At 46.7% G+C, this 26,681-nt stretch overlaps 1 protein-coding gene across 1 annotated transcript in view; it reads left to right on the top strand.

Moving 5' to 3' along the window:
• The first annotated feature begins 786 nt into the window (after positions 1-786).
• Positions 787-26,681, top strand: part of F10 (coagulation factor X) — a 75,077-nt gene continuing 49,182 nt past the window's right edge. The window contains exon 1 of the mRNA XM_063953126.1: positions 787-1,129. Coding sequence (XP_063809196.1) covers positions 1,054-1,129 — 76 coding nt within the window. The 5' untranslated portion in view covers positions 787-1,053. The remainder of the gene's footprint in view (positions 1,130-26,681) is intronic.

Raw genomic sequence — 26,681 nt, 5'->3', positions numbered from 1 at the left:
TCTGTGCAGTAAAGGAGTAATTAGCAGAAATGACTGCTCCAGGCAGTACATGCTGAGAGGAAGATAGAACATCCCCCACCGCCAGCTGGACATCACAGCTTCCACCGATAGCACGCCCCCCCTTCCCCCACCTCTACCACTGGAGGATGGGTAGGAGCCCCAGTGCATTGCTGTGCCCAGGGGCCTACACTGCTGTTAGGATGGCCCTGCTTATGTGCATCTTTCTATATTTCTGTTCTCTTACTATAATTGATTACCTGCTTTGTCATTTTATTTAAGTTCTACTTTTGTGTAACCCCTTCTATTTTATTGTCATTGTCCATTGTTTGTGGAATAAAATCAGTTTAAAGAAAAATGTTACAGCGAACTCTTTGAATTTTTATATACCCTAACTGATGACGCTGCTCATGATCTTTTTGTGTTTCCTTTCTGTATTCTCACATCATTGTATTGCATTTTGCTGTACAATAAACAGATTTCATGAAGAAAAAAGAAAAAAAGCAACAAAATGAAAGTTAATAAGTATGACTTCTTATTGTGCCATATTTGTCATTATCCATTTGTAATAATAGAAGTGTTAACAAATCATTAGTGTAACTCTACGTGAACTAGCAAAGTGCATATATCTCATTTGTTTTTGTTGATGGGGGAGGGATGGTGAAGACCCATAACTGCTAGTCAGTACAGAAGCCTTGCCATTTGTTAGGACACAATCTGTTCTTTGTCCTCATATGTAAACATAGCAAATACAACGTATCAGAAATCAGAGGCACATATTGTATAACAGACAAACACATTGCATTTACAAAGTCCAATGCCCACACAGCCATGTCTGTATTAACGGAACTCATTTCTTCCTAATAATGTATTTTGCTAGAGAACCACATTAATGGGATGTAGCTATAGCCAAGGGACTGCACAAATTTCTTTCCAGTGTTTTGTTCTCTGGGCAGGAATTTCCTAATTTCCCTTACAAGCTGGAGCTTGAACTCTTGACTCTTTTTGTCACATTAGCCGCCCAAAAGAGAATAAGAACATTTCATTCCATAACATATGATCATGGCTGGAAGGATGTACCTGATACTTCTTATTTCTCTACCTGTCGTGCTCCTTCAGCAGGCAGAAAATGGTAAGAATTGTGCTTATGTGTGGTGTATGTGACAGTATGCTGTACTACAGTAATGAAGAAGTGTGATGCACTGAATAGAGAGGGGTGGCAAAGCTATTTCAGTTATCAGAGATCTGAGGAACAATTTACTTAGTGCAATGTTGCTGTTGCAGGGACTGCATTCTGCATGTATCAGGCACATAACAAAAACAGCCTTCTGTAGAGTATGTCTCACTAAAATGAAGGTGTAATGAGAATGATATTATTATGCAGTGCATAATGACACTGTATATGGTTACTTGTATGTCTAGTAAAACAAGAAGCTGTTGTACAAGATGTTGTAGTTACATATGATTCCCAACAAGTCAATAATCACAGTGCACTCTATATATGATTATAATATCACAGTGTGACTTATTGATAATTATTTTTTTAGGGGATAAATGGGTTAATTTTGCAAGTTTAAGTTACCCCATATACAATTGTTTGCTAGATACAACCTACAAGAGAGTGTTTCTAGAGGTGTCACTATGTTCAGGGAACAGAGTGTATGCGGTAATCTGTCTAGTCAATGTTAGGGGTTTGTGATGAGTCATTAAACGATGGCCAAAGACAGGTGTAAAGTGGCAAGATGTAAAATGCTGCATGAATGTAAGTTCTAGATTCCGTCTATAAGCCATTTTATCTAGCAAACAATTAAACTGAGATTAAAGGTTATGGGCGGGATGTAATGAACTCCGAGAACGATGGCTGTGCGGGATGCCGGCCAAACGCTGACATTTTTTTAAAGGGGAAATCATATAAAAGGCTAAACCATGCCTTGTACATGATTGCCCCTTTAATAAAACTTCAGTGTTTGGCTGGCATTCTGCACAGAGTTCATTACATCCCACCTTTAATTTGTGTAATAGAACCCCTGTATTTTTAACCACTAAAAAAACTTTTACCACAATGGACATTTCCTTTAAACATATAAATCAATGACATTTAGGTTGCTCAAAAGCCATGTTAACAATGCCCCTTAAACAGTGTCGGACTTGGGCATGTATGGCCCACCGGGGGATGCAGTGGTATGGGCCCATGTTTAGGGGTGTGGCCAGTCTCTAGAGGGGGTGTGCCCAGCCACCACATTGGTTTACCTAACCATTTTGCAAATGTTGGTCCCCTAGATAAATAGATACAGTAAATACTGCAGTGCATGCAGGATAATATACTAGATTAGTAACAGCACAATCTGGAACCTGATCCCTAGAGGAGGGGGTGGGGCCCCAGGCAATAGGGCCCACTGGTGGTTTCCCCTGTACCCCCGTGGGCCAGTCCAACCCTGCCCTTAAATACATATTAAAATACATAGGAGACCAAATTAATACTATTGAGGTTAGATCAAAAGCTTGTGTAACTTGTGCTCCCTTTTGTAGGAAAGCCGTTCAGTCCTTATTCCCAAAAATTTAGGGCATCTATTGCAAACATGGCACAGTAACATTAGAGGATAACTCCACATAAAACATAATGTCATTTTGGGTGGAGTTGACCCAAACTGAAACCATTGATGTGAAAGTTCACAAGGAAGGCGCATTGACAACTGATCTATCTGCTTTTAAACAGGCTGATAGAAAGAGAAGAACTGAATGAACCTTACTGTCATTGGGGATCCAGGTGGATATGGCGAATGGCACATCCAGTATGAGTACAATTATTTTATAAATAATTATGCTCTGTACTCCAACAAAACTAAATTGTTACCTCTTAGTCTTGGGTTGAGTTTTCCTTTAAAACTGGCTGTAGGGAAACATGCTGTACCTCAGTGACGTGGGGTGAGGCAGATGAGGTAGACCCTTTCCTGTCATACTAACGTCTGTGTCAGAGTTTTGACTGTATAAAGTATATGAAAAATACAAATAATTTGTTTGAAATATCATCTTTGTATTATTCTAATAATTTTTATAGCCTAAACTCTGGAGTAAAAGGTCTATGGCAGGTGAGGCAGTGCCTCCCCTGCCTATCTTTTCCGCACATCTCTGATCAAAACTCACCAAATTTCCAGGAGTTTATACTGCTGCACCTGTGTATAATGCCCACATGTACCCTTTTGATCATATATTGCACGGAAATGTGGCTCTGGGGCTAGCCAGTGCTCCTCAGCCATTTAGGTCACCGCACGTCCCTGCGTACCTCCTGATTTATAATGTAGTAGCTGTTCTACCCGTTCTTTGCACGGGAGTTTCTGATTTTCATGGTTGTACATATAAATGTGTGTTAATAATTTGGTAAATCTACAGAAAAAAATGTGCATGTATATATGCACCTAATAATACCTTATGGCTGTATTTGTAAACAAAGACTCCCCAGTGGTAAACACAAACGAAAAAAGTGGGATTTCTTCGCTAGTTATGACACAGGTATGCGATATGGCTGAATCAACATACAGCAGTTGCGCACGCAGGAGGTTTCTGAGTACCAAGAAACACCCCCCGACCTACTAAGTTGTTGTTCTTTGAGACGGGGGCTAATCTGACTCTTGGGGTCATTCCGAGTTGATCACACGTAGCAGCCCTGCTATGCTAAAAAAGTTTCCTGCAAAACAAGACTAGTCCTGCAGCTACTTACCCAGTGCGACAGATCCAGCGATGAAGGTCCCGGCTGTGACGTCAGACATCCGCCCTCCAAACACATGGATCCGCCTGCATTGGACTCACCACGCCTGGAAAACGGTGAGTATCCGCCCCAGAACACCTCCTGCCTGTCCGTCTTCTTGCAATTGCCTCTGTGATCACTTTTCTCGCTGGCGGTGTCGTGGCCCGGTGACGATAGTCGCCGGGCAATGACGTGCTTGTGCAATGCGTCCGCCATGCATTTCCGACCCATTCGCACCGCAGCAAAGAACCGCTGCGTGCGAATGGGTCGGAATGACCCCCTCTGATCGGAGCTACTGTGACCCCGTCCTGATGATACATATATATATATATATATATATATATACATGCATGGAACCCCCACCCCCCCACCCCTCGCAATTCTTGAATTTGCCACTGATACACCACTCTTAAGCCCAGTACCCACGGGCCGATGCATGAGAGATGTGTGCTGAGCGAACCGCTCAGCACACATCTCTCCCGCCGCTCAGCACAGCGCGATCTGTGCTGAGCGTGCGGGGGAAGACGGGGGGCCGCTCATTTCACCCAGCAGGTGAAGTGAGCGACCCGCTAGATTGGCCTGCATGCAGGCCAATCTAGCGCATCGCTATCGCTGTAAGGGGTACTCACGGAGCGATCAGGCTGATATTCTAAGCAATCTACTCAGATTGCTTAGAATATCGCTCCGTGAGTACCTCCCTTTATAGTTAGTAAAAAAGTTTAATTCCTAAATGGCTATAATTCAATACATAAAACATATCTAAAATGCAGACAATACATCTGTTTTAATAATTAATCACACAATGTCTGTTGTAACAATGAGTATCCAATACGAATGCCAGAAAAATAAAACAAATAAAACACACAAAAAATGTATATACAAATAAAAAATGAGAGTAAAAAATAAAGAATAAAAAATAGCGTAGAAGTAGAAAAGTGCAATTTCCCTTTGAGAGACCTTTTGTATTGATATATAATGGTTAATGGTATGCCTCCTTTATGAAACCCAACCAGTGTGGAGACCAAGATGTTTTATTTAAATAAGTACTGTACAGTCTCTATTAATAAACTCTGCTTAGTAATACTGTCCATTGTGGGCTTAATTGCAAGTATGCTTTTTGAATAAACAGCGTGTGTACTGTGTAGGGATCTTACCCATACGGCATCAATGCTGCAGCATCCCTGCTCACAGGTGCTGTTTTTCTTATTCGCTGGAGCGGTCTGAGGCTCAAGGAGAGTGGCGTGCTCTCACTGTGCCGTATTATGTCTCCTGGCTGTGAATCGCAATGGCCCGACCCTCTTATTTGGTGATATATAGCAGTTCACTACAGAGGCAGCCGAACTCCTGGTGTGATGTCCCGCTGGGGCAATTAAGGTGATTAGAGCAAATAGGTGGTATCCACACGTATCCTTGATGATGCACAGGTATCCTGACCGGTTTCGCACCAAACCAGGTTCTTTTTCTACAGAGATGTAAATCTGAAACGTCTTAATGTAAGTAAATATTAATCCATGATTCTTGGTGTTACCCATGGAGCACCTGTAGCAGATACAGTAAAAAGTGTCAGGACCATTTTGTAGTTTATTAAATTCTACCCACTGGAGGTGCAATCCAAATTTTGATCTGATTTTCTGTTTGGGCATTATCGTTAACCCAACGCAAGCCACACATCAGTAATGACATCACTATGTGAACTCCCTTTTCATCCCCTTAGGGGAGGTTTATTAAAATTCTGATAATGTCGTTTTCCTATTTCCCACCTGAAGAATACCTATGTTAGGGGGTAATTCCAAGTTGATCGCAGCAGGAAATTTTTTTAGCAGTTGGGCAAAACCATGTGCACTGCAGGGGAGGCAGATATAACATCTGCAGAGAGAGTTAGATTTGGGTGTGGTGTGTTCAATCTGCAATCTAAATTGCAGTGTAAAATTAAAGCAGCCAGTATTTACCCTGCACAGAAACAAAATAACCCACCCAAATGTAACTCTCTCTGCACATGTTATATCTGCCTCCCCTGCAGTGCACATGGTTTTGCCCAACTGCTAAAAAATTTCCTGCTGCGATCAACTTGGAATTACTCCCTTAAATTTCAGCTTCCTAACATATCGGGAAGTAAGAGAATTAGTGACGAGTCAGTGAGTGAGTGAGTGAGTGAGTGAGGGCTTTTGCATGTGTATGGAGGGGTGTGAGTGAGGGCTTTTGCATGCCTAAGAATTTGATCGTAGATGTGCGTTTTTCGCACATCTACGATCAGGTCTGAATTACCCCCAAAGATTCCTTATTGTTGCAAATTGTGGTGATTAGGAATCTTTATTTTTGGTAACAGACTACAAAACTGCTACATGAGACTGCACTGATTAATTTGATATGCGATACTTGTATATCACTGTGCGATTGTAAATGCAGTCTGTATACTGTATGAAGTACAACAAAATATGGTGTTAAATTTTTTTTGCCAGGGAGTGGCTTGTAGCTTGACTGTGCAGGAGTGTCCCTAGAGAGCTCCTGAAAAAAGGCCTGCTATTTGCCTTAATATAACAAAATTTGCACCTGAAGTACCCCAGGAACCCTTTGATATTACCCTGGAGCCAGGGCAACTGATGTGGAAGAGCTGCGGAGCCGGGGAACAGGTTTTCCCTGTTCCTGCAGGTTGTGGCCTTCCCACCCCATAGAAGCCGGGACCTCGATTTCCGGCATCCGTTCCGGCCGGGAGGCGCGGACCCGTGGGAGACGCGGATTGCGGTAACCTAGCTGCCCGCGATCTCCCCCCCGCCCCGTGGACTCTTACCAACAGCGGGGGACAGTAGATGTGATCCACTGGAGCCGGATACACAGAAGACGCGAGGTGACTGGTGATCCCCCGGCGCCGGCGGCCATCTTGGAGGGGGCAGAGTGAGCCGCACGGACGAAGTGTGCTCTCGAGCAGCCTGTGCGGGCCGGGACTCTCCCGTCGCGGCTACCGCCAGGGGGAGTTGGACATTGACCCAGGGGACTCCTGGGCTGGTTCACTTCTCCCCACGTTGCTGCGGCTCTGCTGGAGATTAGCTGCGGCGGCCATCTTGAGAGTGGCAGACGAGCCTTTTTAGCACTAAATAGCCCCTGCTCTCTCTCTCTCTCTCCCCCGGGAATCACAGTGCAGCCTCCAACCTCTACCACCACACCTCTGCCAGCCGTTTTGAGGGGGGAGGATCTGTGGGGTCGTGCTGCACCCGCCGGCTCCCGACGTCGCACACTACCTGCCGACGGATCGGTCGGCAGCCAAGCTCCGGTGCCACATTACGACACACAGCTCCCGAAGACGTCCGCAAACAGACGACCGGGTAAGATTGTGGGACCGCCTATCCTAGTCTCTCCCTCTGACTCTGCCGGATTCTTACTCTCTTTGCCTCTGGGGTCACGCTACCATCCATTGCTACACGGGCCGCTTATCAATCGTTGGCTGCCCTACGATGATAGTAACGGGAACACTGGCCCTTGTCCCCCTCACTGTGCTGTCTGAGATGCTGGCCTAACAACACAATATGTCCCACCTGGGCCGTGATAGTTTTATTTATACCTTCTCTGCTTAAACATACCTCCGACAAACGTCTGTGTCTTTTTTTTTTATTTTATTTTTTACATTTGTGATACCCTGTCTACCCTCTTTACTTCCCCATGATGTCGCAGAGAAACAAGAAAAACGCGCAGGCCCCCACAAATTTCTTTGGACAAAAATCTAAAGGTCCCCCTACTCCTGCATCGACCACGGATTCTCCTTCTTCCCCCTGCTCATCGGAGGCGGGTATTGACCCACAGATCCAAGCAGTTATGACCAGTTTACTCGAAGGGGTGCAGTCCGCCTTTAAGCAAGAACTTTCCACAGCTATCGCCGAGTTCAAGTCTGATCTCACGACCCTTGGCAACCGTACAGATGCTCTTGAATCAAAGACAGACGACCTTTGCCGCTCTCAGCAACGTCTTGACTCTGAGCTCTCCAGACTTCACGACGAGATGGAAGATCTCAAAGAACGTCAAGAAGATCAAGAGAATCGCTCCCGTCGCAACAATCTACGCATCCGTAACGTGTCGGAATCAGTCCTTAGCTCTGCACTACCAACCTTCCTGAAAGATTTCTTTCAACACGTCGTACCTGGCCTTTCAGATGCTGATTGCCTTTGTGATAGGGCCCACAGAGCGCTCCGAGCAAAACCGACCCCGACACAGCCACCTAGGGATGTTATAGTTCGGGTACATTATTTTCGTTCTAAGGAACGTGTTCTGACATCACTACGAGACTCTCCAGTGATCACTTTCAGGGATATGCAACTGCAAGTTTTTCAGGATCTGGCCCCCTCCACCATTCAAAAGAGACGGGACTTGCAGCCTGTCACTCGCATACTGCGCCAACACCAAATACGATATAGGTGGGGATTTCCTTTCATGCTACAAGTTACAGCGAACAATTCTACCCACTCTATAAAAACCCTAAACCAGGGACAGGCTCTGTTGGCCAAACTAGGTCTCCTCCCTGCACCACCATCTGATGGGGGGACTGCCTCTCCCTCTGGGCCACAACGCTCTCAGGTCCCAGCGCCTGAATGGACGAGGGTAACTCGTCACCGCAGCGACACAGACGACCCCCCTTGATTTTGGCGAACTTTTATTTGAATACATTTAAACAGCTCTTAACTCTATTGAAATGTGTCTCCTGATAAGAGGAAACTATTGCCTTCCATCTTTATAGGCGTTTACCATGATCTTTGATAATGCACGCTAGGGTTTAAGGTTTAACATGTGCTACGCCTAACCTGATAATACTACACTGGGCTTATCCCGTCTGCCTTGTCTCCCCTTGCTCCCCTTGTCCCCCCCCCCCTTTTTTTTTCATGTTCTTTTTTGTTTTTTTTGTTATGACACAGTACGTCTTTGTTCGTTCATAATTTTTCATATTATGGGTTACACTAATGTATCTTCGGCTCTAGCCGACTCAACTGTTGCGGTCCAGAGGCCCGGTTCTCCTGCGATAGCTTGACTATTCCCACTACCCCCGTGCTCCCTTTATTTGTTATTTCGAAATATGCTGTTTTATATCTGTGTAGCGGTCCTTGTTTGGGACCCCATAATTCAGGGTTCTTTCCCGTGTGGGTTTTCTATCTCTTTCTTTTCTTCTACATGTCTAATTCTTGTTCTTCGCTGTTCTTCTTCTTTCCTTTTCTTTCTTCCCCGGGATGGGTTTCCACTGATCCTCTTTTGTTCTTTGGTGTCACATGGCGCTTAAACTATATTCTATAAATGTTAATGGGCTTAATTCTCCCAAGAAACGTACAGTGATGTTATCCGCCTGCAGAAGAGAGAAGGCTGATATAGTTTTCCTCCAAGAGACCCACTTTACCGGTACACACTCTCAACTTCAAGGTAAGCAATTTACCCAGACCTTTTTTGCTTCTGCTACTTGTAAAAAAAGGCGGGTAGCTATACTGATCCATCGCAATATCCCATTTGTCCACACTACAACCATAGCTGACCCTGACGGCAGGTACCTAATAGCGATAGGTACGATCCGCACTGATATACTAACACTAGTGTCTATATACGCCCCTAATCAGGACCAATCCCGTTTTTTTCGCACGCTCTTTTTGAATCTCAATAGAGCACAAGGCCACATTATTCTAGGTGGGGACTTCAACACTGTGCTTGACCCCCTCTTAGATAAGTCCACTCCTCCCAAACATAAGAAGGAAGCGTCTCCGTCTGATGCGGCCCTCACATTGACATCCTCCCTCACGCGCCTTGACCTACAAGACACTTGGCGTCTCAAACACTCCAACGCTAGAGACTACACCCATTACTCTGCACCTCATAAGCACTACTCTCTGATAGATATGATACATGTCTCTCGCTCAATCTCGATGCTGATATCTGCCTCAGGCATCACTCCCTGTTCCTGGACGGACCATGCAGGAGTGTATATCATGATCGATCTCTATAGAACCCCTAATAAGTCCCGTAAATGGCGTCTGGATGATACTCTCCTTTCGCACCCCTCCACTCTTTCAGACACTAAACTGAACTTAAAATTTTTCTTTGAGGAAAACGCCTCCCCAGAAGTCTCTCCTAGTCTGGTATGGGAAGCACACAAAGCCACTATTCGTGGCCAACATATATCTAAGGCCTCAACCATACGTAAGAAAGCCGCACAGGAAGTTTCCTCATTGGAATCTCAAATTACTGCGCTTCTAGCCCAACACAAAATTGCCCCGTGTGACTCCCTACTCTCCCAGATAAATAACCTTCGAGGCCAGTTGAACACCCTTTTATCGCGGAGAGCAGCAACTATAGTACAGAAGCTTCGTCAAAAATTTTATGACAAAGCGGACAAAATAGATAGCCTTTTAGCTAATAAGCTACGAAGTAAGCGAGCTATAGGACTGATAGACAAACTATATTCTTCTACGTTAGACGCTCTCACATATGATCCAAAACTGATGGTGGAGGAATTTCGAGACTATTATAGCTCCTTATATAATCTCCCTACCCCCCCCTCTTCCCTCCGATGATTCGGGGGGAGCATGTTCATATCTGTTGGGTGCCCACTTACCAGGTTTAACGGAGCAACAGATTTCTCTTCTTAATGCGGATATATCGCTGGAGGAGACTGTTGCCGCTATCAAATCTATGCGATCGTCAGCTGCCACGGGTCCAGGTGGCTTTACTGCTCAGTACTACATAACTTTCCATACGGAATTGGCTCCATATCTTACCTCGCTCTTTAACAGAGTTCTAGAGGGAGCATCATTTGCGCCTGCGATGGTACAAGCTGACATTATTGTGATTCCAAAACCAGGAAGGGATTCCACACATTGTTCCAATTATCGCCCGATTTCTTTGCTAAACGTAGATCTTAAGATATACGCTAAAATCCTAGCCAACCGCTTAGCTCCCCTACTTACACAACTGATACACCCGGACCAAGTGGGGTTCATCTCTGGCCGCCAGGCCTCCGATAATACCAGGAGAGCCATAGATTTGATCCACTCTATCCATAAACAGAAATTGCCCTCGTTGTTGCTAGCATTAGATGCCGAGAAGGCTTTTGACAGAATTTCCTGGCCCTTTGCTTTCTCAGTGCTCCGGAGAATGGGTTTTTCTGGCAGATTCCTTGAAGGTGTCTCGGCGCTTTACAGATCCCCCACGGCCACAGTCTCAGTTAATCGCCTTACGTCTTCTGCATTCAACATTACGAACGGCACCAGACAGGGATGCCCGCTTTCCCCATTGCTGTTTGCCTTGGTTATGGAACCACTAGCGGCATGGATCAGGGCTAATGTAGATATAGCTGGAGTGCGGGTGGGTCTTACTGAGCATAAAATTGCGTTATACGCAGACGATGTTCTAATATCTCTGGGATCCCCATCTCAGTCGTTACAGCCACTCCTTTCTGAGATAGACCTTTATTCTAAACACTCTGGTTATAAACTGAATAAGAGTAAAACAGAAGTACTGAACTTTTATATCCCCGGTCAAATTAAGCTCTCTTTGGAAAACTCCTTTCCATTTCAATGGCACAAGCGAAAGATTAAATACCTAGGTATTTTTTTGACACATAGCTATCATCAACTTTACCAGGCTAACTTCCCTAGGCTTCTAGATCAAATTAAATCAGACTTGTCTTCTTGGTCTAGCCTCTTTATCTCCTGGATAGGTAGGGTAAACTCGGTGAAGATGAACGTGCTCCCCCGGATACTTTACCTGTTCCAGACTCTCCCGATATTTATCCCTCCATCTGTTTTTAAATTCTTGCAATTCCATACGTCACAATTCATATGGGCGAATAAGCGTCCCCGTGTCCGGCTGAAACTTTTACAACGTCCCACATTTAGTGGTGGCCTAGGCATCCCAGATTTTAGAAGATATTATCTCGCTACACAGCTCTCACACTGTGTACAATGGTGCAACCCCAAATCTAACAGGGTCTGGGTGGCTGTAGAAACCGCTGAGGTGGGTCTCTCTACTCTCTCTTCTCTTCTCTGGCTTTCGAAACCCTGCCGCCCCAAGACCATAGCATCACATCCCGTGGTCTCCCGCTCACTTACGATTTGGGACTTTGCTAATAGGAAATATAACTTAGCCCCAACCCCGTCCCCTATCATCCCAATATTACACAACCCTGCATTCCCCCCCGGTACAAATAAATTACTGTTTGCTCCTTGGCAAGATAGAGGTATTTTATATCTGAATGATATTACCAGGGATACTAGTTTTCCACAGTTTTCTCAGATTCAAGAAAATATTGATATTCCCTCTAGATATTTTTATCAATTCTTGCAACTCAGACATTTTCACTCCTCCATGGGCCGCGTCCTCTCTAGTAGACCTATGACCACGCTTGAGACTATATGTTTCAGACGTCACTCGACCAAAGGCCTAATTTCCCTCTTATACACTACTCTCACTGGAGATGCTCCCTCTCAGCGAGATCCTCATGAGCATGGGAAACAGACCTAGGCTCGGCCTTGGACGATGAAGAGTGGTCTGAGGCCTGGAGCAACGCGGCGTCTAGTTCTATCTGCGTTAGAATTAAAGAGAATGTCTATAAATTATTATATAGATGGTATTATGTACCATCTCGTTTGAGCAAAATGTACCCGGATACGTCGGATAGATGCTGGAGAGGCTGTGGCGCAGAGGGCTCTTTCCTACACATCTGGTGGTCATGTCCTAAAATAGTGCATATGTGGAGGACAGTGATTAACTTTATATCTAGCTTGCTGCAGATCTCTGTCCCTTCTGACCCCAAATACATTCTCCTCCCATTAAATCTACCAACATTAACCAAATATCAAAATAAATTATTGCGACATATAGTATCCGCAACGACATGTCAACTAGCTGCAGATTGGAAAAACCCAGTCCCGCCCTCCATGCAATCTAAAATTGCCCGTATTTGGTACGTTTATCGCATGGACTATATGACTAGCATCATTAACTGCTCCCCTAAGTCATTTGAGAAAATTTGGGGTCCAGGGCAAGCTACCCAGCACGCCCCATCACCCTTTACTCTGTGATACCCTGCACCATAATTGATGAGACCCTCCCGGGCATCCTATCCTACTCTACTGTCTCTCTCTCTTCTCTTTTCCCTCCTCCTATATCTTTTTTCTCTTTGACCTTCTTCTACTCTTACCTCCTAACGCTGGTCAGATGGCTGCGCTACTGGCTAGCCCTTTTCTTTATTTTACAATACCCGCTGTTTGGGTTAAAAATGGATCACTGTTTTTTTTTTCCAATCATCTGTATAACCACTAAATGTTATGATATACCTCCTATGTCATCTGTTGAAACCATTACCTGCTGGTATCTGATTGTATTTGTGATCCCGTGAATAAAAATTATTTACAAAAAAAAATAAAAATAATTTGCCACTGTATTGTAACAATTTGTAGCAGTTTATAGATTAATACTCACAGATATAAAAGTGTTGCATATCAAATTAATTAGTGCAGTCTTGTGAAGCAATTTTATTGCATCACAATGTGAGTAAGATGCACATTTGTGAAAAAAAAGATGCCCGGCACAAGCCGAGTTTGCTATGACTACAGCAATAGTGTATGAAGACACATCTGTACAATCATCGCCTCTTGTGGTTCTAAAGTTAACCAAGCAATCTGCAATCCTCAGCTCTAGTGACACTTTGCAACCAGTGTGCAATCTTCAGGTTATGTGACTTTTTGGAACTAGTGTGCAATCCCCAACTCCTGTGACCTGTGTGCAATCCACAACTTTTGTTACCCATTGTAACCAATGTACAATCCTTGGCTCCTATGCCTGTGCACAACTAATATTCAATTAACAGCTCCTGTACCTAATGGCAGTCAGGCTACCTCTGGCGAGCACACGGAGGACTGTTCGGCCCCCCAAAGAAATGCCACCCCACACCGTTACTGACCCACTGCCAAACCGGTCATGCTGGAGGATGTTGCAGGCAGCAGAACGTTTTCCTTGGCGTCTCCAGACTCTGTCACGTCTGCCACATGTGCTCAGTAAGAACCTGCTTTCATCTGTGAAGAGCACAGGGCGCCAGTGGCGAATTTGCCAATCTTGGTGTTCTCTGGCAAATGCCAAACGTCCTGCACGGTGTTGGGCTGTAAGCACAACCCCCACCTGTGGGCGTCGGGCCCTCATACAACCCTCATGGAGTCTGTTTCTGATCGTTTGAGTAGACACATGCACATTTGTGGCTTGCTGGAGGTAATTTTGCAGGGCTCTGGCAGTGCTCCTCCTGTTCCTCCTTGCACAAAGGCGGAGGTAGCGGTCCTGCTGCTGGGTTGTTGCCCTCCTATGGCCTCCTCCACGTCTCCTGATGTACTGGCCTGTCTCCTGGTAGCGCCTCCATGCTCTGGACACTACGCTGACAGACACAGCAAACCTTCTTGCCACAGCTCGCATTGATGTGCCATCCTGGATGAGCTGCACTACCTGAGCCACTTGTGTGGGTTGTAGGGAGGTCATACAGGCACGTGGAGGCCACACACACTACTGAGCCTCATTTTGACTTGTTTTAAGGACATTACATCAAAGCTGGATCAGCCTGTAGTGTGTTTTTCCACTTTACTTTTGAGGGTGACTCCAAATCCAGACCTCCATGGGTTAATAAATTTGATTTTCATTGATAATTTTTGCGTGATTTTGTTGTCAGCACATTCAACTATGTAAAGAACAAAGTATTTAATAAGAATATTTCATTCATTGAGATCTAGGATGTGTTATTTTAGTGTTCACTTTAGTTTTTTGAGCAGTGTGTATATATATATATATATATATAGATAGATATATAGATATATATAATGTGTGTGTGTGTGTGTGTGTGTGTGTATATATATATATATATATATATATATAATATATTTCTATATATATATTTTGGACGATGAATCAAATTTGAGCTGCATGTATGGCTGAGTGTTAGGGTCTCCTGCCCTGTGCTGCCACGTCGTCATGGCAACCGGGAGACAAGTGCTAGCGGAGTAACCTGAGCGCAGCTGATACTCCGGTTCGGGTCTTTTGCTGTGCAGTGGTTACAGGCTCTGTGCACGGCAGGGGATCCGGTGCTGGTTTTTGTGCTCACAGTCTGTGAGGTCTGAGTGGGGCATGGAGAGCACCTGCTATATAAGGCCTCTTCTCAGGTTAAGCAGATGCTGCTGAATCTTTGTTGGTTAGTCAGTTCCTGAAAGTTAGCCAGTACTGTGTAGCTTTGTATTTGTTGTTGCTTACTGCAAATAGGCCTGGGGATTTGGTACTACACTCTGCCAATCCAGACCTAGCAGTAAGACTGGAGTCAGTTGTTTAACTTGCTGGGGTTCTTTTGCTACTCTGTGAACTTAGCAAGTTTGCGGCTGTATTCTCAGACTAGCCTGCCTAAATCCTGTCTCACTGTGCAAGGTGTTCAGGTGTCAGTTTAGTGGCAGTAAGCTGAACCTGTGCACTGCAAGTGAGGAATAGGATTGTGGAGACTCTCCTTGTGTCTATCATTCCATCTCTGACCAAGGAGTGTACTGCCACACCCGTTGGTAACCCTTTAGGGTTTTTGCTGTTGCCCTTAGCAACAGCATTTCGGGTTCTCTACGTATTAAAACACAACATCTTGCTTTTTCCATCTGAGCATTACTAATACTAGGGAGACACCCAGTTTCTTAGCCTCTGGGCTTCTCTGTTCACTTTGTGTTTATTTTGTTACCCTATCACCTTCTGTGTACGTAATGTCATATTCCCCAGTCTGCCTGTGAGTTCATTTGTTTTGCATCCCTATCCGTTCAGACACCAGTACATTCCTGCAGGCACTGGTGTCCATAACAGTTCAAACACCAGTACATTCCTGCAGGCACTGGTGTGCATAACAGTTCAGACACCAGTACATTCCTGCAGGCACTGGTGTGCATAACATATTCAGCAGCCTAATACTCCTGTTGAAATTTTGTGGGAATATGGAGTATACCCCTCAAAATACGTTGCAACAGGTGGTCGATCAGGTGCAGGTCCTGACTCGACAATTTAATGATTTGTCCATTAAAATGCACACCTCCCAGGCCGCTGGCGGAGCTCCCGCAGCAGCAGCACCTTCAGGGGTTAAGGAGCCGAAAGTAAATCTCCTGGATCGTTTTTCTGGAGATCACTCGCAGTTCTTTTGTTTCAAGGAGAGCTGCAAGCTATACTTCCGGCTTAGGCCTCAGTCTTCTGGGTCGGAGATTCAGCGGGTGGGCATAGTGATTTCCTTGCTACAAGGAGACCCACAGGTCTGGGCATATGGGTTGCAGCCTGACTGTCCGTCGCTTAAAAGTGTTGATGCTTTTTTTACGGCACTGGGCATGTTGTATGATGACCCTGACAAGACGGCCTCAGCCGAGGCTCAGATTTCGATCCTTAAGCAAGGGCGAAGGCCAGTTGAGGTTTACTGTACGGAGTTTCGGAGGTTGGCCCATGATACCCAGTGGAATGACCCAGCCCTGAGACACCAGTACCGAAGAGGTCTTTCTAACCAGATAAAAGACCAACTGGTACAATATCCCTTGCCTGATAGCTTGGATCAGCTCATGCAGTTATCCATCCGGGTGGATAGACGGCTGAGAGAGCGTAGGCTTGAAAGGGAGACCGAGGTTTCCTTCTTTCCCAAGGGAACCTCAGACTCTGAGGAATTTTCCGAGGAGCCTATGCAGATTGGGGCTACCCACCTCTCCTCGCGTGAGAAGACGCGGAGGAGACAGCAGGGGTTGTGTTTGTACTGTGGGTATAAAGGTCATGTGGTAGTATCATGCCCAGAAAAGCCGGAAAACTTCAGGGCCTGAGGGTGATGGGAAATATCCTGTCAGTCCAGAAATCAGAATTTCCCAAGAAGACTTTTATCATTCCGGTGACCTTGAAGATCCTCGGTCAAACTGTCAAGACTGAGGCCTTTGTGGACAGTGGGGCCGACGGGGTTTTTATGGACCGCCAATTCGCCCTGAAACACTCTGTTCCCTTAGTACCCTTGGCATCGGAAATTGAGATTTGTGGGTTAAACGGGGAACCATTATCCCAAGGTAAAATTACCTCTTGCACTAGCCAGATTTCTTTGTTTATTGGAGCCACACACTCTGAAAAATTGTCCTTTTATGTGACTGTCTGTACTTTTGCCCCATTGGTGTTGGGGTTACCCTGGTTAAGGGCCCACAATCCTCAATTTGACTGGGTCTCTGGGGAGATTCTTAGTTGGGGTACTGATTGTTTCAGGAGTTGCTTGAGCCTTCCAGTCAGGCTCTCGCAGCTAAGTTTGCCAGTATTGCCAGGGTGTTATGCAGATTTTGCGGACGTGTTCTCCAAAAAAGTTGCAGAGGTACTACCTCCCCATCGCCCCTATGACTGTGCCATTGATTTGTTGCCAAATGCTAAGCTTCCCAAGAGCAGGTTGTACTCCCTGTCACGTCCTGAGACTCAGGCTATGGCAGAGTACATTCAGGAGAACTTGGCTAAGGGATTTATCAGACCTTCACAGTCTCCAGTTGGGTCGGGGTTCTTCTTCGTGGGTAAAAAGGACGGTTCGTTGCGACCCTGCATCGACTTCAGGGAATTGAACCGTATCACGATTAAAAACTCATACCCACTGCCTCTCATTTCGGTCTTGTTTGACCAGCTTCGTACTGCCACCATTTTTTCTAAGATTGACCTACGCGGTGCGTACAATCTAATCTGAATAAGAGAGGGGGATGAATGGAAGACTGCCTTTAATACCCACTCAGGGCATTATGAATATTTGGTGATGCCTTTTGGGCTCTGTAATGCCCCGGCAGTCTTCCAGGATTTCATGAATGATGTACTCAGGGAATATTTGGATAGATTCTTAGTTGTATACTTAGATGACATCCTAATCTTCTCCCATTCCCTGGAGGAATATCGGAAGCATGTACGCTTAGTCCTCCAGAAACTCAGAGAGCACCGGCTTGGGGCGAAGCTGGAGAAGTGCGAATTTGAAGTTCAGCAAATCGCATTTCTAGGATATATTATCTCCCCAGAAGGTTTCCAAATGGAGGGTTCCAAGGTACAGGCAGTCCTGGATTGGGTGCAGCCCACTAGTTTGAAGGCGCTTCAGCGTTTCCTGTGCTTTGCGAATTTTTATAGACGATTTATCGCTGGATTTTCGTCTATAGTGGCGCCCTTGTTGGCACTCACTAAGAAAGGGGCGGATGTTGCTCACTGGTCTTGTGAGGCTAAAGCGGCTTTTGCCCGTCTCAAAAGGGCATTTGTATCGGCCAAGGTGCTGCGACACCCAGATCCAGAGCGTCCTTTTGTGGTGGAGGTGGATGCCTCTGAGATAGGTATTGGGGCAGTGCTCTCTCAGATGGGAGTGTCTGATAATCGCCTTCATCCCTGTGCTTACTTTTCCCATAAATTTTCGCCTGCCGAGATGAATTATGACGTGGGTAACCGGGAATTGTTGGCTATTAAGGATGCACTCGAGGAGTGGAGACACTGGCTTGAGGGGGCTAAGTTTGTGGTCTCAATTCTCACCGACCATAAGAATCTGGCATATTTAGAGTCAGCGAAGCGTCTCAATGCCAGGCAGGCACGATGGGCTTTGTTTTTTGCTCGCTTTAATTTTTTGATAACATATCGCCCTGGGTCAAAAAACATCAAGGCTGATGCGCTCTCGCGGAGTTTTGCTCCAATCCAGGAGACCACCGAGGAGCCGTTGCCCATTGTGTCCCCATCATGTATTAAAGTGGGCATTACCCAGGACCTCTTATCATTAGTCCTTAGAGCACAGGAGCAGGCTCCTCCAGACCTTCCGGTAGGTCTTTTGTTTGTGCCTCCTAGGTTAAGACAGCGAGTGTTCCTGGAATTCCATGCCAAGAAGTCGGCAGATCACCCGGGTATTGCCAGAACTCGGGAGTTGCTATCTAGGGCGGTGTGGTGGCCCTCGGTGGCTAAGGATGTGGATCAGTGGGTTCGGGCATGTGACATCTGTGCCCGAAATAAGACTCCTAGAGGGGTTCCTGTTGGCCCATTACATCCACTCTCTATCCCATCTAAGCCATGGACCCACATTTCAATGGATTTTGTGGTGGACTTGCCAAAATCCTCAGGGATGACAGCCATCTGGGTTGTCGTTGACAGGTTTTCGAAGATGGCGCACTTCGTTCCACTGGTTGGGCTGCCATCGGCCAGACGCCTGTCTGAATTATTTATGCTGCATGTTGTGCGTCTCCACGGGTTGCCACTTGATGTGGTCTCTGACCGCGGATCCCAGTTTGTGGCCAAATTCTGGAGGGCATTTTGTTCCGATCTCCAGATTTCTGTCAGCTTGTCGTCAGGCTACCATCCGCAGTCTAATGGGCAGACTGAAAGGGTGAACCAGTCCTTGGAGCAGTTCCTCAGGTGTTATGTCTCCAAGTGTCAGACTGACTGGGTTGCTCATCTGTCCATGGCGGAGTTTGCCTATAACAACGCGGCTCACTCTGCTACAGGGATTTCTCCCTTCCTTTGTGTGTATGGGCATCATCCTAAGGCCAATTCTTTTGACCCCCTGGACTCCACGCCTGGTGGTTCCTCTGTGGTTTCGGTCCTTAGAGGTATTTGGAGGAAAGTGAAGAAAGCCCTTGTGTCTGTGTCATTAGTGACCAAAAGGGTTTTTGATAAGCGGAAAAGACCCTGCAGCTTCAAATTAGGAGACTTCGTCTGGTTGTCTACCAAGAATTTGAAGTTGAGACAGCCATCTCATAAGTTAGGCCCCCGGTTCATCGGCCCTTATAAGATCACCAGGGTTATCAATCCGGTGGCATTTCAGTTAGATCTGCCCCGTTCTTTGGGTATCAATAAAACATTTCATTGTTCCCTTTTAAAACGGGCGATTAGTAATCCTTCTTCCAGTGGAAGACCTTCCCCTCTTCTGATACGTGGCCAGAGGGAGTTTGTTGTTGAAAGGATTCATGACTCCACGATGGTTCGGGGTCGGCTGTCATTTATGGTGCACTGGAAGGGGTATGGCCCGGAGGAGCGGTCATGGGTGCGCAGTTGTGATCTTCATGCCCCCAGACTGATACGCTCTTTCTTCTCGCAGTTCCCCGATAAACCCAGTGGTAGGGGTTCTTTGACCCCTCGTCAGAGGGGGGGTACTGTTAGGGTCTCCTGCCCTGTGCTGCCACGTCGCCGGGAGACAAGTGCTAGCGGAGTAACCTGAGCGCAGCTGATACTCCGGTTCGGGTCTTTTGCTGTGCAGTGGTTACAGGCTCTGTGCACGGCAGGGGATCCGGTGCTGGTTTTTGTGCTCACAGTCTGTGAGGTCTGAGTGGGGCGTGGACAGCACCTGCTATATAAGGCCTCTTCTCAGGTTAAGCAGATGCTGCTGAATCTTTGTTGGTTAGTCAGTTCCTGAAAGTTAGCCAGTACTGTGTAGCTTTGTATTTGTTGTTGCTTACTGCAAATAGGCCTGGGGATTTGGTGCTACACTCTGCCAATCCAGACCTAGCAGTAAGACTGGAGTCAGTTGTTTAACTTGCTGGGGTTCTTTTGCTACTCTGTGAACTTAGCAAGTTTGCTGCTGTATTCTCAGACTAGCCTGCCTAAATCCTGTCTCACTGTGCAAGGTGTTCAGGTGTCAGTTTAGTGGCAGTAAGCTGAACCTGTGCACTGCAAGTGAGGAATAGGATTGTGGAGACTCTCCTTGTGTCTATCATTCCATCTCTGACCAAGGAGTGTACTGCCACACCCGTTGGTAACCCTTTAGGGTTTTTGCTGTTGCCCTTAGCAACAGCATTTCGGGTTCTCTACGTATTAAAACACAACATCTTGCTTTTTCCATCTGAGCATTACTAATACTAGGGAGACACCCAGTTTCTTAGCCTCTGGGCTTCTCTGTTCACTTTGTGTTCATTTTGTTACCCTATCACCTTCTGTGTACGTAATGTCATATTCCCCAGTCTGCCTGTGAGTTCATTTGTTTTGCATCCCTATCCGTTCAGACACCAGTACATTCCTGCAGGCACTGGTGTGCATAACAGTTCAAACACCAGTACATTCCTGCAGGCACTGGTGTGCATAACAGTTCAGACACCAGTACATTCCTGCAGGCACTGGTGTGCATAACACTGAGGCAGGCCCGCGCATCGCTCGTCGTTTACAGCGTACACACTAGTCAAAATAGTTAACAACGTCACTCAGAAAGGGAAAAAATTAGCAACGTTGTTTACTATATCGACTAGTGTGTACGGGCCTGTAGATGTGGTGCACAAATAAACAATACATAAAATTTAACTTTTAATGTTACGTATTAATATCTCAAATTGTGTTTAAGAACTAGCAAAATAAAATAAAATAAAGAATTGGTGAAAAGTTTAGAAAATGTGATTAATGGAGCTGGCGCTCCATCTGTTCTTTGTTCCTGCTTTCTCTCCAGCTTTTTCCCTCAGGTCCCTCCAGGGGAGGTTTGCCTCCTACCCATTGCTATGTGGTTTGTGATGCATCATCTGGATGCCATGCCGCGCCCCCTTAGGGCTTTGAGCCCTCTTGCTGACCTAGGTGCCCTCCCGACACCTAGTACCCCTTCCCCCTGTCAGTACTACCGGTCCTGGCCTCTATTGCCGGATGACCAACTACCCTCCCATCCCTCCCGGTTTCCTTTCCTTCCTCCCTCCTTTCTGACCACGTTGTCTCTCGCTTTATATCCTTCTTCTCTATCTCTCTTTTTCCTTCCTCTACTTTCAGTGTTCTACACTCCTTCTATTCAGCCTACCTCTTTGCTGCTTGCCCATAGGTCTCCGGTTACTCTCTTTTAATGTGAAGGGCTTGAATAGCCCTCAAAAGAGAGGTAAGCTCTTTGCCTCCCTTAAACTCCATAAAGGCGACCTGGTCTTTCTCCAGGAGACTCATTTCCTACATAACTCCCACCCTACGCTGCAATGTAAACCATACCCTGATTCTTTCCATGCCTGTGATCATTCAGCCAAGAAACGGGTGGTCGCGATTTTATTTGCCCGCCACCTCACCTTTGAGCTTCTAGATTCTCATGCTGACAAGGATGGCCGGTTTCTTGTTTTAGTGGGGAAACTTAACAATAAACTATGCACCCTAGCTAACGTCTATGCCCCTAACCAATGACAGGAACTATTCTTTGCAAAGCTAGATACTCTCCTTACTCGAGTCCGGCAAGGCGACCTCATACTTGCTGGGGACTTTAACTCTGTTTTAAATCCAAAGATAGACCGCTCTCCCTCTCTGCCCGCTGCTTCCCCGTCGGACTCTCTCCGCTCTAGATCCCTCCTCCGTCTCATGCAATCCCAGCTTCTCTATGACTCCTGGAGGATAAAAGACCCCTCTGCACGTGACTACACCTTTTATTCTGCTCCTAATAATTCCTACCCCCGCATTGATATGGTCCTGCTCAGCCATGATCTCGCCTTGAATCTCCACGCTGCCCATATACACCCATTGATCTGGTCTGATCATGCCCCTATCTCATGCGACCTCTCGGGTCTGCACGCACGCCCCCGCCCCATGACATGGCGTCTTAACGACTCCCTCCTTCACAACCCAGAGATACGTTCCCATCTTCGGGACAATATTTCCGACTATTTTACCCTGAACGATTACCCTGACATTTTCTAGGTCCACTCTCTGGCTGGCACATAAGGCAGTTCTTCGTGGGCACATTATCAGCCTGGACTCAAAAAACAAAAAACAGTCCCTCACTCAGTTTAACAAACTCTCTATTAAACTCCACACACTCGAGGCCCAGCATAAAGCTTCCTCCGACCAGGCTATCTTGTCTGAACTCTGTACTGTCACAGCGGAACTTGATCTCCTTCTCTCCAGACGGGTGGCCAAACGTCTCAAATGGCTTCGCCAGTCTTTTTACGAGAAGGGTGACAAGGCAGACAAGATCCTAGCGGCACGACTCCGTTCCACGAGAGCCAAAACTAATATTGTCTCTATCAGAGACTCTCTCAATCAGTTAGTTCATGACCCCACCGCCATTAGGGCTGCCTTCCAATCCTACTACGCTGACTTGTACAACCTTCCACCCCCCTCACCTGGTTCTTCCTCTCTGTCCCACTCTGACCTAGTCTCTCACTTTCTTTCAGCTTCTAACTTGCCTAGATTTCCTCAGGAACCATGGACCATCTTAACAGTGAGATCTCGGTGGAAGAAATTGTCCAGACTTTACTCATGCAAAATATTGGTAAATCCCCGGGCCCGGATGGGTTCACAGCTCTTTACTACAAAAATGTTTCCGATCTTCTCTCCCCCCACCTTCAGTCCCTGTTTAATAGGATTGTCCATGGCGACTCCTTTCCTCCTGAGATGTTGGAGGCTAGAATTGTGGTGATCCCTAAGGAATGCAAGGACACCCTTAACTGCGCTAGCTACCGACCTATATCTCTCTTGAACCTGGACTTGAAAATCTTCGCTAAAATCCTAGCCAATCGCCTTAACCCATATCTCCCTTCCCTTGTCCATTACGACCAGGTGGGGTTTATCCCGGGCCGCCAGGCGAGGGATGACACCAGGCGTGCTATTGATCTTATACACATCTCAAACTCCAGGGCATCTCCCGCTATAATGCTCTCCTTAGATGCTGAAAATGCATTTGACTGGATCTCCTGGCTTGTCTGGTGGCTTTCTCACTGGTGTCCTGGCACTATACTCTGCCCCCTCCGCCACAGTCTTAATCAATGGCGTCCCGTCTGCTCCGGTCCGTATATCAAATGGTACACGTCAGGGATGCCCTCTCTCACCGCTAATATTTGCCCTCATTATTAAGGCCCCTCGCTTCTCAAATTAGAGCTCATCCAAATATACACGGTATACAAGTGGGCCGTATCGATCCTAAAATCTCCCTCTTCGCTGACGACATTCTACTGTCCCTGACCCAGCCCCTTATCTCACTCCCAAATTTATTTTCAGTCCTGCATTCTTACAGCCTTATATCAGGCTACAAGATCAATTATTCCAAGTCCGAGGCTATGCTGCTTCATGTCCCCCACCGAGAGGCTGAACCCTTCGCGCCAACTTCAATTTTAAATGGCAGCCTACAAAGATTAAATATTTGTGGATTTATTTGACCTCCCGCTATGATTCTCTCTTCCGGGAAAACTTTCCACCCCTCCTCACCAAAACACTCGCTGACCTGACATCCTGGAACAGTCTCTTCATTTCGTGGCTGAGCAGGAGCATAGCGGTTAAAATGACCATAGTCCCCAAATGACTTTACCTTTTCCAGACCCTCCCTGTGGCAGTCCCGGCCTCCTTTCTTCGTACTACCCAATGAGCCCTCGTGCGTTTTATCTGGAACCACAGACCCCCCCGCATCGCTGCCAGTACCCTGAAATGGCCAACCTCCGCTGGCGGTAGAGGTCTTCCTGATATCACACTCTATTACCTAGCGTCCCACCTATCCCATATTGTCACCTCTTATGCTCCTCCGGGGGCCGTATCCTGGTTGGATATTGAGGCAGCCCTTGTTAACCTCTCGGACCTGACCCCCTTATGGGGTCTGCCCTCTACCTCCCGACCCCCAACCTCCAAACTCCTCCCCACTATTAAATTTAACCTTAAAATTTGGGACTCCCACTCTCTGAAGATGGGTCTTACCACTACCCCCTCGCCCTTGACCCCTATGTTTCCTCCTGGATTCTCGATTACGGGATTCTGTACATGGATAACGCTGGGCTTCAAATTCCCGACTTATTTTGCCGATCGGGGTCAATGGCTGTCCCTACCTGACCTCCAACAGAAGACCCCTTTGTACTCACTTAATCCCTTTCAATTCCTACAAATCCGCTACTTCCTAGGTTCTCTGCCCTCCTCCGCTTTGCTTCGAGTCCTCACCCCCTTTGAAAGTTTATGCATGAACTCTCACCTCTCCAAAGGCTTAATCTCCCAACTTTACTCCCTTTTACTAGATTCTTCCCTTCCCTCCTCCTGGCCCCATGAACTCGCATGGGAGCGTGATCTTGGGTCTCCTCAAGAGAGCCAAGATTGGGAGGACATGAGACTGGGGATTGCTAAATGCTCTATTGCTACTGCTTTTAAGGAGACGGCTTACAAAATTTACTACTGTTGGTACTACACCCCTGACAGACTTAACAAACTCTTTCCATCTTCCTCCCCTAGTTGCTGGAGGAACTGCGGGTCTAGAGGCACTATGCTGCACATATGGTGGACCTGCCCGTCCATCGTTTCCTTTGGAATCTAGTCCACTCCCTCCTTAACTCGCTTCTGGATTCCCCCGTGCTGAAGGATCCCTGGACCTTTTTGCTGTGTTACCCTCCGCCGATGCTTAATAAATTCTCCTAAAAACTGGCTACACATATTCTAACTGCGGCGAAATCGCTGATAGCTCTTAACTGGAAGAACCCATCTCCACCCTCTCTCTCGTCTCTTAAAACCAAAATTTGGCATATTGCATCAATGGAGAAGATTACATACTATCTCCACGACCGGGGTCACGTTTTTGAGCAGGTTTGGGCCCCCTGGCTCGCTGCTGAACGTAGATCGCCGTCTCCCCCCTCTTGCTCCTAGTTCCTTCCGCAGACCCATGGGTATTGCCTACTGCTCCTCCTCCATCGCCTCTCTCTTCTTCTCTTTTCTCTTCCTCTCTCCTCTTCTTTTTCTCATCCTTATCTTCTCTCGTCTCTCCCTTGCCCTCCCTCTCCCTCTTTCTTCTGATCGCTCTATTTCCAGGATATGTACTGTGATTGGATTATATCGTGGTTTCCCCTCCCCCCTATCCCCCTCTCCCTCCTTTCCCTCCCTCCCCGAATTTAATACTTAATTACTATTGTTTTCTTTTTTGATTACTCTCGCTGTTTATTTTAAAATTGTGGTTTCTGTTGGACGTTGGGTCTTATGACCACCTGTCCCATTTGTCAATGTAATGTTTGTCTATTCTGTTTAACCACGTAAAATAAAGAATTAAAAATAAAAAATAAAATGTGATTAAAATATACTGTACACCAGGAGTGGGCAACCAGTCAGTGACAAAGAGCCAAAAAACCTTGTTAGGAACGTCAAAGAACCGACATCGAGCCGATGGCGTGCATGCAAAAATGGAATGTGGCCTTGTTCCTGTTAGACCACACCCCTGGTATAAAATACATTGAAAAAGCCAAAACGACATTAAATAATTTTTTGAAAGCCAAATCCATTGGAAAAAAAAACACTTTCACATAATAAACTTCAGCTCCCCCATGTGTCACTCCAGCCACCTCCCCCATGTGTCACTCCTGCTAGCACCCTCTTATGTCCCTCCAGCCAGCTCCCCCGTGTCACTCCAGCCAGGTCTCCCATGTGTCACTACTGCCAAGGCCCTGCTGTGTCACTCCAGCCAGGTCTCCCATGTGTCACTACTGCCAAGACCCTGCTGTGTCACTCCAGCTAACACCCTCCTGTCACTCCAGCCAGCTCCCCTGTGTCCCTCCAGCCAGCTCTCCCATGTGTCACTACTGCCAAGACCCTGCTGTGTCACTCCAGCTAGGTCTCCCATGTGTCACTACTGCCAAGACCCTGCTGTGTCACTCCAGCCAGCTCCCCCATGTGTCACTCCAGCCAACACCCTCCTGTCACTCCATCCAGCTCTTCCATGTGTCACTCCTGCTAGCACCCTCCTATGTCACGCCAGCCAGCTCCCCCGTGTCACTCCAGCCAGCTCTCCCATGTGTCACTACTGCCAAGACCCTGCTGTGTCACTCCAGCCAGGTCTCCCATGTGTCACTCCAGCCAACACCCTCCTGTCACTCCAGCCAGCTCTCCCATGTGTCACTCCAGCCAACACCCTCCTGTCACTCCAGCCAGCTATTCCATGTGTAACTCCTGCTAGTACCCTCCTATGTCACTCCAACCAGCTCTCCTGTGTCACTCCAGCCAGCTCTCCCATGTGCCACTCCAGCCAACACCCTCATGTCACTCCAGCCAGCTCTCCCATGTGTCACTCCAG

The sequence above is a fragment of the Pseudophryne corroboree genome, chromosome 2 (assembly GCF_028390025.1).
Source record: "Pseudophryne corroboree isolate aPseCor3 chromosome 2, aPseCor3.hap2, whole genome shotgun sequence".
Taxonomy (NCBI): domain Eukaryota; kingdom Metazoa; phylum Chordata; class Amphibia; order Anura; family Myobatrachidae; genus Pseudophryne; species Pseudophryne corroboree.
The sequence above is the reverse complement of the archived record's forward strand: the minus strand, read 5'-3'. Positions and strand labels throughout refer to the sequence as shown.